The 16,313-nt window shown below is 45.0% G+C and overlaps 1 protein-coding gene across 34 annotated transcripts in view; it reads left to right on the forward strand.

Moving 5' to 3' along the window:
• Positions 1-702: 702 nt before the first annotated feature.
• Positions 703-16,313, forward strand: part of CLCC1 (chloride channel CLIC like 1) — a 38,452-nt gene continuing 22,841 nt past the window's right edge. For 10 of the 34 annotated variants that reach the window (XR_012417005.1, XR_012417006.1, XR_012417007.1 and 7 more), the window contains exons 1-4: positions 703-817; positions 12,145-12,266; positions 14,466-14,595; positions 14,986-15,087. Coding sequence is in view for 28 of the 34 variants with exons in the window: in XM_065533067.1 (XP_065389139.1) it covers positions 704-817; positions 12,145-12,266; positions 14,466-14,595; positions 14,986-15,087 (468 nt within the window). In the remaining 6 variants the exon portion in view is untranslated. Of the gene's footprint in view, positions 836-2,019; positions 2,181-12,144; positions 12,267-14,465; positions 14,596-14,985; positions 15,088-16,313 lie in introns of all 34 variants that reach the window. The other 24 variants (XR_012417018.1, XM_065533092.1, XM_074000159.1 and 21 more) reach the window with 6 other exon arrangements.

The raw sequence follows: 16,313 nt of genomic DNA on the forward strand, positions 1-16,313 counted from the left end.
TTTCTCGAGATTGCAAGGCCAGCAGTTAAAGACAAAAACGAAACTTCACTATTTCCAACTGCCCTACAGTGTGCACTTTTCCCTTGTCCTGCCCTGAGTAGAACTACAGTTGTCATCCGTGATTCTCCCTTTAAAAAATGCTTGTGGCCAGGAGCGGTGGCTTATGCCTGTAATCCCAGCACTTTGGGAGGCCGAGGCGTGCGGATCACCTGAGGTCAGGAGATCGAGAACAGCCTGGCCAACACGGTGAAACCCCGTCTCTGCTAAAAAGACAAATTAGCTGGGTGTGGGGGTGCGCGCTTGTAGTCCCAGCTGCTCCGGAGGCTGAGACAGGAGAATTGCTTGAACTCGGGAGGCGGAGGTTGCAGTGAGCCGACATCGCGCCACTGCACTCCAGCCTGGGCAACACAGTGAGACTCTGCCTCAAAAAAAAAAAATCATGCTTGCGTTTCATGGCGAATGTTACACATTCAAACTTATCACATACATTAATAGTAAGAAAATATGTTTTCTATCCGTTCTATATATTTGAGTTCCAGGCGAGATTTCCTTCGCAGAAAGAGTTCCGCAGATGAAAAGAAAATCCGTGGCCAAAGTCAGCCGCGCGCTGAGGCCGGTCCCGCTACTAGCCCCGCCCAATCAACAAGGTCAATCAGCGGCTCGCAACGGGGGAGGGACACGCAGCCGCCAGCCGAGCAAATCGATGAGGAGGCGCAGGAAGCACGCTGAAACACTGGGCTGCGGCAAGCTGTGCGACGTCTTCTGCGGCCGGCCTGGGCAGGTGTCTTCCTCGGGAGGCAGGCAGGGGATCCCGGACGTGAGTCCGTGCAGTTGGGTGTGTTGTGCGGCGGGTGGGGCGGGGCGTTACGCCCCGGCGGGTACCGCGGACTCGCGGCGCGGACGCTGGGGAGGTCGCAGGCGCGACCCGGGGCGGGAACCGTGCTCGCTGCGCAGCGTCGGCTCCGGCCTGTGGGTGCCTCGGGCTCCTCCCTCGGCTCCCGCGCCGGCGGCTGCCTGTCCGCCGTGGTTGTGCGCATTCCGGGGAGGTGCTGGGCCCAGAGAGCGGCCTACGGAGAAGGCACAGCGAGTGCAAAGCGAGACCCGGGCGCAGGGTGAATTATGTTGGCTTTGGTTATCTCTGAAAACTTTAAGCATAATTTGAATAAATACTGTCAACAGAATAGCTCAGATTTAGTTGTAGTTAATTTTCTAAAACTTCAAATTTGTGAATTAACACAGTTAACAACAACAAAAAAGGACACAAAACAACCTCCAAATCGATTTTTTTTTTTTTTTGAGACGGAGTCTTGCTGTGTCACCCAGGCTGGAGTGCAGTGGCGCTCTCTCCGCTCATTGCAACCTCAGCCCCCCGGGTTCCAGCGATTCTCCTGCCTCAGCCGCATGAGTAGCTGGGACCACAGGTGCGCGCCACCACGCCCGGCTAATTTGTAAATTTTATTTGTAGAGAAGGGGTCTCGTTGTGTTGCCCAGGCTTGTCTCTAACTCCTGGGGTCAAGGGATCTTCCCATCTTGGCCTCCCAAAGTGCTGGGATTACAGGCATGAGCCATCGCGCTTGACTTCAAATCTGATTTGAGTGTAAAAAGTTAGAGACACCATAAGCTGTAGGTTTATAACTAGGTGGTGAAAAACAATTCAGGTTTTCTTTTTTTTTTTTTTTTTTTTTTTTTTTTTTTGAGACAGAGTCTCGCTCTGTAGCCCGGGCTGGAGTGCAGTGGCCGGATCTCAGCTCACTGCAAGCTCCGCCTCCCAGGTTTACGCCATTCTCCTGCCTCAGCCTCCCGAGTAGCTGGGACTACAGGCGCCCGCCACCTCGCCCGGCTAGTTTTTTGTATTTTTTAGTAGAGACGGGGTTTCACGGTGTTCGCCAGGATGGTCTCGATCTCCTGACCTCGTGATCCACCCGTCTCGGCCTCCCAAAGTGCTGGGATTACAGGCTTGAGCCACCGCGCCCGGCCTAGGTTTTCTTTATGATAGTGATTGTGAAGTGTTCTTCCCAGACTAGCTTTATCGTCATCTGGGAAATTGTTAAAAATGCAGATTGACAAGTTTGAGAGCCGTGGTTCCAAGAAACTACAGAATCACACGAACTAAGTTGCAACCTTCCGACGTATGCCCTGGTACTTCTAGCCTAATACAGGATTTGACTCTACTAATCCAAGTTAGTCTTGCCTTTCCCATTACTCATGTGCATTCGTTGAAACCATTTGTACTCAATGGCTGGCCGTCTGCACGGAGATCTGTGTTTCCTGGTAATTCTCCAGTCTAGAAGCGACTATAATTTACTATATATATTTTATATAGTAAAATATATAACTATTCGTTCTAACAGGTCTTCTCCACTCTAAGACCCTATCCTCTCAGAGAAGCCCCTGAGAGCCTGTTAGTACTTTTGCCCTGGAGAGGCAGTTTAGGTGGAGCCAGTCTGGGTTCTACCACTTACTAGCCTAGTGGTCTTGGGCAGGTTACTTTGTGTGATCTGTAAAATGAAGATAAGTGAGGATAAGAGTACTACTTCCAGTAGTTTTGTGAGGATTAAATTAATGTAACAGTGTTTGGCACATAGTAACAAAATATTAGCTCCTTTTAAGACGGAGTTTTGCTCTTGTTGCCCAGGCTGGAGTGCAGTGGCGTCATCTCGGCTCACCGTAACCTGCACTCCCCGGGTTCAAGCGATTCTCCTGCCCCAGCCTCCCGAGTAGCTGGGATTACCGGCATGCGCCACCACGCCCTGCTACTTTTGTTTTTAGTAGAGACGGGGTTTCTCCATGTTGGTCAGGCTGGGCTGCAACTCCCAACTTCAGGTGATCCTCCCGCCTTGGCCTCCCAAGGTGCTGGGATTACAGGCGTGACCCACCGTGCCCGGCCTTTAGCTACTATTATATATATTATAATTTAAAAATTATTAGTACCGAAGCCTGAGACAGGAGAGAAATGGTAAAACTAGTAGGGACTGCGGGAGAGAGAGAGAAGTATCCCCTGACAAGTACTAGAATGACATAGGTGCTACCATTAAACGAAGCCAGCTAGGATGGTTACTTTTGATTAACACTTTGCTACTCAAGAGTGTGGTCTGCGGCATCACCAGGAGCTTGTTAGAAGTGGAGAATCTCAGACCTACCTCAGATTTACTGAATCAGAATCCTTTTTTTTTTTTTTTAAACAAGCTCTCCAGCAGGTTTAGATGCAGCTTTGTTTGGAGGAAATGTGAGATTCGTTTTAGGATTTCTCAAGGAGTTCTAGCCTTCGATCAGTGACCATGGGGATCTGGCAGGAGGGCTTGAATTTCTAGCTGATTCTTCTATTCTGTCTTACCCTCCGGTCTTCCATCATTTCTACATTGCTAATCTCTATCCCTGGAGAAATCTATGGAACTGCTGGTTATTATTGGAGAAAGTAACATAGTTGCCAATAGTATGACTTTGTGGATGTCACAGTCAAAACTCAGCTGCCTGGCTGGCACGGTGGCTCACCTGTAATCCCAGCACTTTGGGAAGACAAGGCGGGGGGCGGGGGGATCTTTTGAGTTCAGGGGTTCGGGACCAGCCTGGGCAACATAGTGAGACCCTGTCTCTATAAAAAAGAAAAAAAAGCTCTCAACTGCTTGACAGGCTTTTCATTCACTTCCCTTTGTATAATGCCTCCTGTAGTAAGTACTTTTTTTCCGCTTCAACTCTCCATTTCCCCCATCTTAACCTCCTCACATACAGTGTTAGAAATGCAAATTACTCTCAGTAATTTCTCTGTCCACTTGATATCATATTATAATATGAAATCTGTCAACTTCTCTTTTTGCTTTTGAAATTTTGTCTTCATCCCTCTTCATTCATTTCTATTTATGGAGTGCATAACCTCATTGCCTATGAAGAACCCTTCCTGTAACCTTGATTTCATGCACTCCCATCTTGGAGCCTGTCTCCAGTTTACACACTCCCTTTGTCACCTACTTCTTAACCACTTAGAGAATTAGGCTTCTCACTGTCATTCTCTGAAAGGTCATAAATGGCCAACTAATTAACCAATCTAATGGCTTTTTTCCAGACTTTATTCCTCTCCACTTCTCTGAAGTATTGAATATGCTTGATACCTCTTTCTTGAAATTAAGCCCCTCTTTGGTTTTTGCCCATTGCATTTTTTTGGCTTGCCCTCTATTGCCCTTATTAGCCTTCACTCTCCTCTCTGGTATTTGCTTCTTCCATGGCTTTCTTCCTTAGCTGAACTCTTAATTTTTTCCAATACAGTATACAGTTATTCAGTATTTCTAAGTATCTCCAGAGCATAACAGCGATTTTAGTGGGTTTTTTTTTTCTTTTTAATTGAGTCAAGGTCTTGCTCTGTCACCCGTCTTGGAGAACAGTGGCATGATCACGGCTCATTGCAGCTTCAACCTCCCTAGCTCAAGTGATCCTCTCACCTCAGCCTCTCCAAGTAGCTGGGAATATAGATGTGCGCCACCACACCCAGCTAAATTTTAAGTTTTGTAGAGATGGAATCTCCCTAAGTTGCCCAGGCTGGTGTCAAACTCCTGAGCTCAAGTGATCCTCCTGCCTTGACTTCCCAAAGTGCTGGAATTACAGGCATGAGTCGCGACAACCGGCCAGAAACTATTGTTCTATATATTTTGTGAAGAGCTTTGATTGTTCAGGCAGGAGGGTAAATCTGGTCCCTGTTACTCCATGTTGGCCAGAAGTAGGAGTTGGGGAAGTGTGTTGGAGTACAGAGTCCCCCCTTTACTCTTGGGGGATACATTCTAAGACCCCAGTAGATGCCTGAAACTTCAGAGAGTACTGAACCTTATATATATTCTGTGTTATTTCCTATACATCTATACCTCTGCTAAAGTTTAATTTATTAGTTAGGCACAGTAAGAGATTAACAGCAATAACTAACAAGATAGAAAAAGTATAACAATACACAATAATAACAGTTATGTACTGTGGCTGGAATTTTTTCACTTTGAGGTACGACAGCAAAACTAGCATGAATTTCTTTCTCCTCCTGTACAATTTCATGGATACAAGTTTTGTTCTTAACATAGATCTTAGCAACCTCATCATATGAGTTTTTTTCTTTCTTTCTTTTTTCTTTAATTTTTTTTTTTTTTTCTTTTGAGACGGAGTCTCACTCTGTCACCCAGGCTGGAGTACAGTGGTGCGTTCTCAGCTCACTGCAATCTCTGTCTCCCAGGTTCAAGCGATTTTCCTGTCTCAGCCTGTCAAGTAGCTGGCATTACAGGTGTGTGCCACCATACCCGGCTAATTTGCATATTTTTATTTATTTATTTATTTTAAGACGGTGTTTCACTCTTGTTGCCCAGGCTGGAGTGCAATGGCGCGATCTCAGCCCACCACAACCTCTGCCTCCTGGATTCAAGTGATTTTCCTGCCTCAGCCTCCTGAGTAACTGGGATTACAGGCATGTGCCACCACGCTAGGCTAATTTTGTATTTTTTTTTAGAGACAGGGTTTCTTCACGTTGGTCAGGCTGGTCTTGAACTCCTAATCTCAGGTGATCCGCCCACCTCGGCCTCCCAAAGTGCTGGGATTATAGGTATGAGCCACTGCGCTTGGCCTATTTATTTATTTTTTGAGATGGAGTCTTGCTCTGTTGTCCTGGCTGGAGTGCAGTGGTGTAATCTTGGCTCATTGCAACCTCTGCCTCCTGGGTTTAAGCAATTCTCCTGCCTCAGCCTCCCAAGTAGCCGGGACTACAGGTGCCTACCACCATGCCTGGCTAATTTTTGTATTTTTAGTAGAGACAGGCTGTGTTTGCCACACTGGTCTCGAACTCCTGGGCTCAAGTGATCTGCTGGCCTCAGCCTCCCAAAGTGCTGGGATTACAGGCATGAGCCACTGCGCCCAGCCCTTTTTTTTCTTTATTAAGTTGAGAACTTTCACTTTTTCACTTAAAGGAAGCACTTTATGGCTTTTCTTTGATATATCTGAATTGCCAGCATTGTCACTCCTGTGCTTTAGGACCATTATTAAGTAAAGATTCCTTGAATACACACACTGAGATACCACAGCAGTCGATCTGATAACCCAGATGGATATTAAATGACTGGAGTGTGACACCTACATTGTGGACATCGTCCCAGGTGGGATGGAATAGGACAGCAAGAGAGTTCCTCACACTATCCGGAGCTGCGCATAATTGAAAACTTAGAAACTGTTTACTTCTGGAATTTTCCATTTAATATTTTCAGACTGCAGTTGACTGTGGGTAACTGAAACCTCAGAAAGCAAAACCGTAGATGGGGGTACCACTGTAGAGTTACTGTGTCACTTTGATCCGAAACCTCCACCTGAATGATTCCTTTAACCGTTCCCGCTAGGCTTTCTCTGTTAAAGCTGCTGTGCCAAATCCAGGGGTCAGTTTGCTGCCTTCTGATCGCCTGACCTCTTAGCAGCATTCAACTTATTTGTCTCTTCTCTCCTCCTTTCTTCACTTGGCTTCTGGAATTCCAGCCTCTCTTGGTTTTCTTCCTGCCTCATAGCACTCATTAGAAGTATCTCTTGCTAGTTCCTCCTCTTCTTTCTGATCCCCGAATGTTGGCTTGCCCTGGACTCAGTCTTTTGTCCTCATAATAGATCTTCTGGTGATCTTACCCAGTCCATCTCTTTTAAACCCCGTCTACATCCTGAGGGCTCTCAAATGCAGTCCCACTGCTCTCCTTAGCTTCATCCTGCATATTTACAATCTCTACTTGGACATCAGTGGACACTTCAGATTTACTATATCCAAACAAAACTCTTGGTCTTTCAGAACTTGCTGTCTTCCTCAGTCTTTTCTCCCAGTTGGCCTGGCCACAAACCTAGAAATTGTACCAAATCTTCACTTGTCCTTACCTACATCCAAATTTTCAGCAATTTCTATAGTGTATTTCTGTATTAGAGTAGCAAGAGATGTTATAAGAAATAAACCCATATATCTCAGGATATGCCATAAAGGAAGTTGATTTTTGCTCACATGAAAGTGAAAAGCTATATTCCCACTTAGTGGGTGGCCTTCTAGGTGGGCCCAGGCACCTGCATAGTTTGGCTGCCCTCCTCCAGGGCTCAGTGTCCTGGACATTCCCAGGTTGGAAGAAGGCAGCTGGGAGGTTTTCATGGGCCAGACCTGGATGTGGTGCGTATCCCTTCTACCTGTTGCATTGGCTAGAACTTTACTATTATGCGGCCATACTCTACAAAGAGAGGCTGAGACATACAGTCATCATTTGTCCAGAAGGAAGAAGAAATATGCCTAGTGACCTATTAGCTGGTCACTTTGCCAAATGTAGTAGGGTCTACCTACAGATTTTAAAAATCTGACCATTTTTCATCACCTTTGCTGCTATCTTAGCTCATGTCACCTTCATCTCTCAACTGGATGACTACAGATCCTCCTAACCTCCTGATAATTTTCCATTCTAATCTCTACATAATAGCCACAGTAATTTCTTTTAGAATGTAAACCAGATTCTATCATGCCTCTATTTAAAAGCCTCAGGTGGCTTCCTGTTACACGTAGAGTAAAAACCACACTCTTTACTGTGGTCTACCACTCCCTCCCTCCCCACCTCCCTGCCTCCCAGCTCATCCCCAAGACCCAGCTGTTCTGGCCTCCTTTCTGTTCCTTGACTGCTTCAGCTTCTTCCCCACTCAGGGCCTGTATACTTGCTGTGTCTTCTCTCTGGATGTTCTTCAAATCTTCCTAAGATTATCTTATTTTTCTCCTTAAATGTTCTTGTAGTTACCTACTTACGTGTAACAAACCACTCTAAAGTGTAGTGGCTTTTTTTTTTTTTTTTTCTTTTTGAGACAGAGTCTTGCTCTGTCACCCAGGCTGGAGTACGGTGGTGCGATCTTGGTTCACTGCAACTTCCACCTCCCAGGTTCAAGCAATTCTCCTGCCTCAGCCTCCCAAGTAGCTGGGACTACAGGTGCGTGCCACTATGCCCAGCTGAATTTTTGTATTTTTAGTAGAGACGGGGTTTCACTGTGTTAGCTAGGATGGTCTCGATCTCCTGACCTTGTGATCCGCCCGCCTCAGCCTCCCAAAGTGCTGGGATTACAGGTGTGAGCCACCGTGCCTGGTCAAGTGTAAAGGCTTTAAACAACACTTTTATTACCACTGGTGATTTTGTGGTTTTATGGGGTGTGATTGGGCTCAGCTGGATAGTTCTTTTATTCTGCATGACGTTGGCTGCATCATTAAGTCAGTCACCAGAGGCTGGACTGGAACCACCAAGATGGCTCAGCCACATGACTGCCATTGATATTAGCTGCAGGCTGGGAGCTCAGTGTGCCCCTGCACCCAGCCTCTTCGTGTGACTGGCCTTCTTACAAGGTGGCAGCTGGATTCCAAGAGGGGCGTGTTCCCACGAACATATGTTCTGTCTTAGGATTCTCCAGAGAGACAGAACCAATGAGGGTGGGTGGATGGATGGATGAGAGGGAATTTATTAGCGGAATTAGTTCATATGATTATGGGTGCCAGGAAGTACCATGATAGGCTGTCTACAAGCTGGAGACCCTGGAACGCCAGTAGCCTGGCTCAGTCCAGGTTTGAAAGCCTCAGAACCAGGGAAGCTGATGGTGTAATTTTCAGTCTGAGGCTGAAGGCCTGAGAACCTAGGGGCTGCTGGTGTAAGTTCTGGAGTCTAAAGGCTTGGAGAGCCTGGAGTTCTGATGTCCAGTGACAGGAGAAGAAGAGTGTCCCTGCTCCAGGAGAGAAAAGAAATTGCCTTTTCTCTTTTTTGTTTTATTAGGGTTCCCAGATGACTGAGTGGTGCTCGCCCCTACAGAGGGTGGATCTTCCACACTCAGTCAACTGACTCACAAACCAGTCTTCCCTGGAAACCCCCTCAGACACATCGGAAGGAATGCTTTGCAGTTCTCTAGGTATTCCTTAGTCCAGTCAAGTTGACACTTAAAGTTAACCATCACATGTTCCAAAGCGAAGTAGAAGCAGGTGACCCTCTTGAAGGCTAGGCCCGGAACCATTGCAGCCCCACTTCCACCAAAGGATTTTGGTTCAGTAGTCACAGGGCCAGCCCAGATTCAGGAGAGGGGGAAATACACTCGACATCTCTCCGTGGGGAGAGTGACAAAGCATTTGTGGCCGTCTTGGATTTTAGGGGCCTACCCTGAAATACGCAGCATCGTCTAATCCATATGTAACACTGTCTTGCTTTATTTTCTTAGGATTTATCACTATCTCGAGTTACATGTTTTTGTTTTGTTTTTTGCCAACTTGCTGTCCTCCCCCCCTAGAATGTAAGCTTCCTGAAGAAGACCTTGTCTGTGTAGATTCCTGGGGTCCCTGTCACTTAAGACAGTGCCCAGCGTGGTGGCTCACGCCTGTAACCACAGCACTTTGGGAGGCCGAGGCGGGCTGATCACCTGAGGTCGGGAGTTCGAGACCAACATGGAGAAATCCCTGACTAACATGGAGAAATCCCTTCTCTACTAAAAATACAAAAAATTAGCCGGGTATGGTGGCGCATGCCTGTAATCCCAGCTACTTGGGAGGCTGGGGCAGGAGAATCGTTTGAACCCAGGAGGCAGAAGTTGCAGTGAGTTAAGATCACACCATTGCCCTCCAGCCTGGGTGACGAGCGCAACTCTGTCTCACACACACACACACACATAGCCCAGCCCAGGAGATCGCGCCATTGCACTCCAGCCTGGGTGACAAGAGCAAACCTCCGACACACACACACACAGTGCCCAGTGTACAGTAGGTATTTGGTAAATGTTGAACAAGTTAATGCTGAACTCCTTCCACAGCCATATTCTCATTCTGAATTTCTATTTAAAATTAACATCACTGTTTTTGTTGCTGGTAGGCTGAGGTCTGTAGAATTGATCTTCAGAGTGTGCCACGTGTGTCCTTCCTGGTTTTGTTGCCACCACTCTTTTAGGCCGAGTACCACATCTTTCTTCTGCTTCAGCCACTTTGTTGGATAATGAATCCAGGTTTTCCTCCTCCTCGCACTTAGTGCTAGTTTTTTATTTTTTATTTTTTGTTTTTTTTTTTAGAGACCGAGTTTTATGCTTTTGCCCAGGCTGGAGTGAAGTGGCACAATCTCGGCTCACTGCAACCTCTGTCCCCCAACCAGGTTCAAGCGATTCTCCTGCCTCAGCCTCCCAAGTAGCTGGGATTTACAGGTGCATGCCACCATACCTGGCTAATTTTTTTTTTTTTTTTGGTAGTTTTAGTAGCGGCAGGGTTTCACCATGTTGGCCAGGCTAGTCTGGAACTCCTGACCTCGTGATTCACCTGCTTGGCCTCCCAAAGTGCTGGGATTACAGGCGTGAGACACCGCGCCTGGCCTAGTGCTAGTTTTATCTTCCTGCAGTGTGGCTCACATCCCTCTCTTTCTTGAGGTGGAGTCTTGCTCTGTCACCCAGGCTGGAGTGCAGTGGCGTGATCTCCGGTCACTTCAACCTCTGCCTTCCAGGCTCAAGCGATTCACCTGCCTCTGAGTAGCTGAGATTATAGGTGCCTGCTACCATGCCCCGCTAATTTTTGTATTTTTAGCAGAGATGGGGTTTCACCATGTTGGCCAAGTTGGTCTCAAACTCCTGACCTCAAGTGATCTGCCCACCTCAGCTTCCCAAAGTCCTGGGATTATAGGCGTGATCTACTGCTCCCAGCTTTGGCTCCCATCCCTCGTGAGAATTACAGCAGGTGAAGTTAGTCATAAGCTTTTTTCCTCAGCAGTGTCATCACCACCCACCCACCTCTACCTCTCACTGTATCCATCCTCCCAATTGCAATTGCTGAAGCATACACTTTGCCCTCTGTCTCTGCCTGCCCCATCTTGAGCACTTAACATGTTACCCCTACTTCAGATTCTCATTCCTGTGCTGCAGTCTTTCCACTTTCTCCAGTTGATGTGCATTCTTTTTTTTTTTTTTTTTTGAGACGGAGTTTTGCTGTTGTTACCCAGGCTGGAGTGCAATGGCGCGATCTTGGCTCACCGCAACTTCCGCCTCCCGGGTTCAAGCGATTCTCCTGCCTCAGCCTCCCAAATAGCTGGGATTACAGTCATGCACCACCACTCCCAGCTAATTTTGTATTTTTAGTAGAGATGGGGCTTCTCCATTGTTGATCAGGCTGGTCTCAAACTCCCCATCTCAGGTGATCCATCCGCTTTGGCCTCCCAAAGTGCTGGGATCACAGGCATGAGCCACTGTGCCTGGCCAGATGTGCTTTCTTTATCCTTTGAACCTCTAAAATCCTTGAGTCCTTGCTATGGCTTTATTTGCATTTGCTGCTTAACAAACGTTTACTGAATGTCTTTCACGTACCAACCACTGGGCTGGGTGTTGAGGCTGGGGAGATGGAGGGACAAGGTGGAGATGTGAGTGGGAAGGTGACTTCAGAGTTAAGTAAGATATTACCTTTCCCTAGAGAAGTTCACTCTTTAACAGTGGTTTTCTATCTTGGCTACACATAAGAATCACTTGGAGGGGCTTAAAAAAATTCCAGTGCCTGGGTCCTAATCCCAGAGATTCTGATTTAATTGTTTTGGGATATGGCCAAAACATTGGGAGTTTTAGAAGCTCCTTGGGTGATTCTAATATGGAGCCAAGGTTGAGAGCCATTGAGCTAATGGAAGAGACAGACCGATAAATGGCTAACTTCATTGCTTCCAATGCCAGAAGAATATACAAGGCACATGGGGAACAGGAGTATTTAATTTAGCCTGGAGTTATTTTTATTGTACAACTAGACTGTAAGCTGTTTATGGACAGGGCCCAGGGCTTTGTCATCTTGGGGTTCTCTTGCCTGATTCTTACATGTGGTGGGTATGAGATAGGCCATCCAACAGAACTTTCTTCGATGATAAAAGTGGTCAAATGTTCTGTATCCACCCTGTCCAATATGGTAGCGACTACCTATACGTGGCTATTGAGTGCTTGAAATGTAGCTAGGGGGAATGAGGAACTGAATTTTTAATTTTATTTAATTTTAATTAAATAGCTATATAGAAGAGTTACTAATGTTTAAATTATTTGACTGTTTATGCAGGGGCTTAGGTAAGGCAGGTTATTTTCTCTGAATGGTTTTGAAGTTTAGTCACTTCATTTGAATTGTAATTTCTCACTTCTCTCTCTTTTTTTTTTTTTAAGGTGGAGTCTCACTCTGTCACCCAGGCTGGAGTGCAGTGGTGTGATCTCAGCTCACTGCAACCTCTGCCTCCTAGGTTTAAGCGATTCTCCCACCTCAGCCTCCCAAGTAGCTGGGATTACAGGTACACATCACCATGCCCGGCTAAGTTTTTGTATTTTTAATAGAGACGGGGTTTCACCATGTTGGCCAGGCTGCTCTCGAACTCCTGGCCTCAAGTGATCCACCCACCCTGGCCTCCCACAGTGCTGGAATTACAGGCGTGAGGCACCGTACCTGGCAATTTCCCACTTTTCTTATTTATCATTTGTTAAAATGAAAAAAAACACAGAGGGAGTCAGGTGTGGTGGCTCACGCCTGTAATCCTAGCGCTTTGGGAGGCCAAGGCATGTGGATCACCTGAGGTTGGGAGTTTGAGACTCGTCTGACCAACATGGAGAAACCCCATCTCTACTAAAAATTCAAAATTAGCTGGGCATGGTGGTGCATGCCTGTAATTCCAGCTACTCAGGAGGCTGAGGCAGGAGAATCGCTTGAACCTGGGAGGCGGAAGTTGCAATGAGCCAAGATTGCGCCATTGCACTCCAGCCTGGGCAAGAAGAGCGAAACTCCATCTCAAAAAAACAAAACAAAACAAAACAAAACTCCAAAAACACAAGGAGGTTCATTAAAATACCTGTTTTTAAATTGACTTTATTGAGCTATAAATCATACTATATAATCCACCATTTAAAGTGTCCAGTTCCACCAGGCGCAGTGGCTCATGCCTGTAATCTCAGCACTTTGGGAGGCTGAGGTGGAAGGATAGCTTGACCCCAGGGGTTTGAGACCAGCCTGGGCAATATACTGAGACCTTATCTCTACAAAAAAGTTAATTAATTAAAAAAAAATTAGCCAGGTGTGGTGGTGCAGGCTTGTAGTCCCAGCTACTCAGGAGGCTGAGGTGGGCAGATCACTTGAGTCTGGGAGGGCGAGGCTGCAGTAAGCTGGGATTGTGCCTCTTCACTCCAGCCTGGAAAAAAAAAAAAAAGCATACAATTCCATGGTTTTGGGTATACTTGCATGTATTTGCAACCATTATCACAATTTTAGAACATTTTTCATCACCTCAAAAGGAAACCCTGTAGCTATTATACTCCCAAACCTTCAGGCTTAACCACCTGTTAATCTACTTTCTGTCTTAATAGCTTTGCCTATTCTGGACATTTCATATATATGTACTTATATAATGTGTGGTCTTTCATATCTGGTTTCTTTCATATAACGTAACATTTTCAAGGTTCATCTATGTTGTAGCATGGTGTCAGTACTTCATCCCTTTTTATGGCTGAATAATCTGTTGCATGGCTGTATCACGTTTCATTTATTTATCAGTTGATGGAAATTTGTTTGTTGTTGTTGTTGTTTCTGTGACGGGGTCCCACTCTGTCACCCAGGTTGGGGTACAGTGGTGTGATCTTGGCTCACTGCAACCTCCGCCTCCCAGGCTCAAGTGATCCACCCACCTCAGCCTGCCAAGAGGCTGGGACCACAGGCTGCACTACCACACCTGGCTAATTTTCTGTTTTTTTTTTTTGTTGTTGCCTAGCCTGGTCTTGAGCTCCTTAGCTCAAGCAATCCACCCGCCCAAAGTGCTGGGATTACAGGCGTGAGCCACCACACCTGGCCCTGTTGATGGAAATTTGGGTTTTTCCCAAACGTTTTGGCTGTTATGAAAAATGTGGCTATAAACATTCATGTACAAGTTTTTGTGTGGACATACATTTTCATTTCTCTTGAGTATATACCTAGGAATGGAATTGCTGGGCCATGTGGAAAAATGCGTGTTTTCTTATCTCAATGAGCATATTATGCATACATGCATGTTTTTTATATATGAATACCAATTTATTATTAATGTACCTTCTTCCTTAGTTACTATTCAGAAAGTGTTATCTTAGCTCTAGAAGGAAGTATTTTCATTACAAAACAATCTGGCTGGGTACAATGGCTCCTGCCTATAATCCTAGCAGGGTGGGAGGATCACTTGAGGCCAGGGGTTTGAGACCAGCCTGGATAACACAGACCCTGTTTCTACTAAAAATTAAAAAAAAAATTAGCCAGGCGTGGTGGCACACACCTGTAGTCCCAGCTAGCCAGGAGGATCCGTTGAGCCCGGGAGTTGGAGGATGCAGTTAGCTGTGATTGTATCACTGCACTCCAGCCTGGGCAACGGAGCAAGACCCTGTCTCTAAAATAATAATAATAAAACCCAAAACCCAATTTATTTAAAAAATAATTCTATTTCGTTATATATATTGAAAATTGTTTTTGCCTTATACAGGATGCTGTGTTCTTGGCTCCTTTGTGAATGTCTGTTGCTAGTAGCTGGTTATGCTCATGATGATGACTGGATTGACCCCACAGACATGCTTAACTATGACGCTGCTTCAGGAACAATGAGAAAATCGCAGGTATTAAAAAAAAAAATATGTGCATGTGTGTGTAAGACCTTCTCAGTCCCATGATGGAAATAGTCTAGCTCTGTTGTTTTTCACAGAGCTATGAGGGTCATGGATCCATGATTAGCAATTATGCAGAATATTTTCCTGACACTGTTAATCTAAAATTATTTCAAACCTACCTAGTATTGAATTTGAATGTAAAGCCCTTGAAGTAGCAAAATAATATGATTTTAGTTCTTAGTGTGTACATTTGAAACTGTTTTTGTGGTTCAGTATAATTTAAGAATATAACATGCAGAGTCATGAAATGATGAAGTCAGAATCTTAGTCTTCATTAACCAAAGGCTATTTTTGTAACTAAACTATAAAGAAATAAAATGTTTCTATACTCTGTTTTAGGCAAAATATGGTATTTCAGGGGAAAAGGATGTCAGTCCTGACTTGTCATATGCTGATGAAATATCAGAATGTTATCACAAACTTGATTCTTTAACTTATAAGGTTAGTTTTTTTCATTCATAAATTTTATATTTTTATATTATGTTAAATCGCTCTCTGCTGATACATTTGTGTTTCTAGTGTTTCCGTGTACCATATGATTTTTATAGGTCAAATTTTTCTTTGGATACTCTGACCTTGGTTTCTCATTGTTATTGTAGCTTTGGTTTTTCTAATAGTACCTTGTATTTTCCTGTAATAACATTGACATCTCTGTGTTGTAAGTATTTCTTTACCAGACTACAGACTTCTTGGTGCAAGGAATACGTTTCATTCATCTTAATTCTCTATCACCTATCACAGTGCTGAGGCATAGTAAACTCTCAAATGTAGCAAATGAAGAAATGTGTCTATTACCAGCTTATAAGCATAAGAGTTACTCTTAAGAAGGATTATTATAATTTAGCATGTAATAGTATTCATTCCTTCACTTATCCAATCCTCTTTAAAAAAATGTAGCTAAAGAAGAGTTTACACAAAAATAAATAAGTCAAGGGATGTGAATGGAGTCGTTATTTGGTGTGGGAGCCACCTTCAATTGGCTGCGTAGGCAGGGCGAACTGGTAGCAGTGTGGAGGTAAGGAGGTAAGCCCTGGAATGGAGACGGGGGCGGGGGGGTGTCAGTGAGATCAGTGGAGGCTACAGAACTCCAGAAATGCTGAAGGTCTGAAATGAGGCAGTGATGGGTTGAAGATAAGAGGCAGGTATTAAACTTTTATGAGGTAGAGTAGGCAAATGTTGGTGGCTTAGGGAAGCGGGGCGGGTGTTAAGGGATAGGGAATTGCTAAAGAGTGAATGAGTCCCAGCTTGAGAGACTGGGAGAGTTTGTTCATTGAGATCCAGATAGAGCCCAATAAGGTCTATACCCACTTGCTTGTGATTCTTATTCAATGCGAATATTGTCTCACCTGAGTGCTTGAGAAAATGCGCTTGGATAAAATTTGCTTCGCTCCCATGATTTGAGGAAGCCACAAGAAAAAGAAAAGGAAAAAAAATTGCTTCACTTTGTGTATTATTACTGTATAGTGAGCTACACAAAAGTTTGGTTGCATAGCAAAAATGCAGAAATACCTTTTTACAGAATTTTTTTATTCCATTATTTGTGACTGGTTTAAACGTTATAAGAAACATGATTGGTAAAATGGAGTCTCGAATCCTTTCTTTTTTTTTTTCTAAGTTGTTTCTTTAAGGTTTAGAAAATAAACTGGTTTTACAAACCTTGCCTGAGA

This window comes from Macaca fascicularis, chromosome 1, assembly GCF_037993035.2.
Source record: "Macaca fascicularis isolate 582-1 chromosome 1, T2T-MFA8v1.1".
Lineage (NCBI taxonomy): Eukaryota > Metazoa > Chordata > Mammalia > Primates > Cercopithecidae > Macaca > Macaca fascicularis.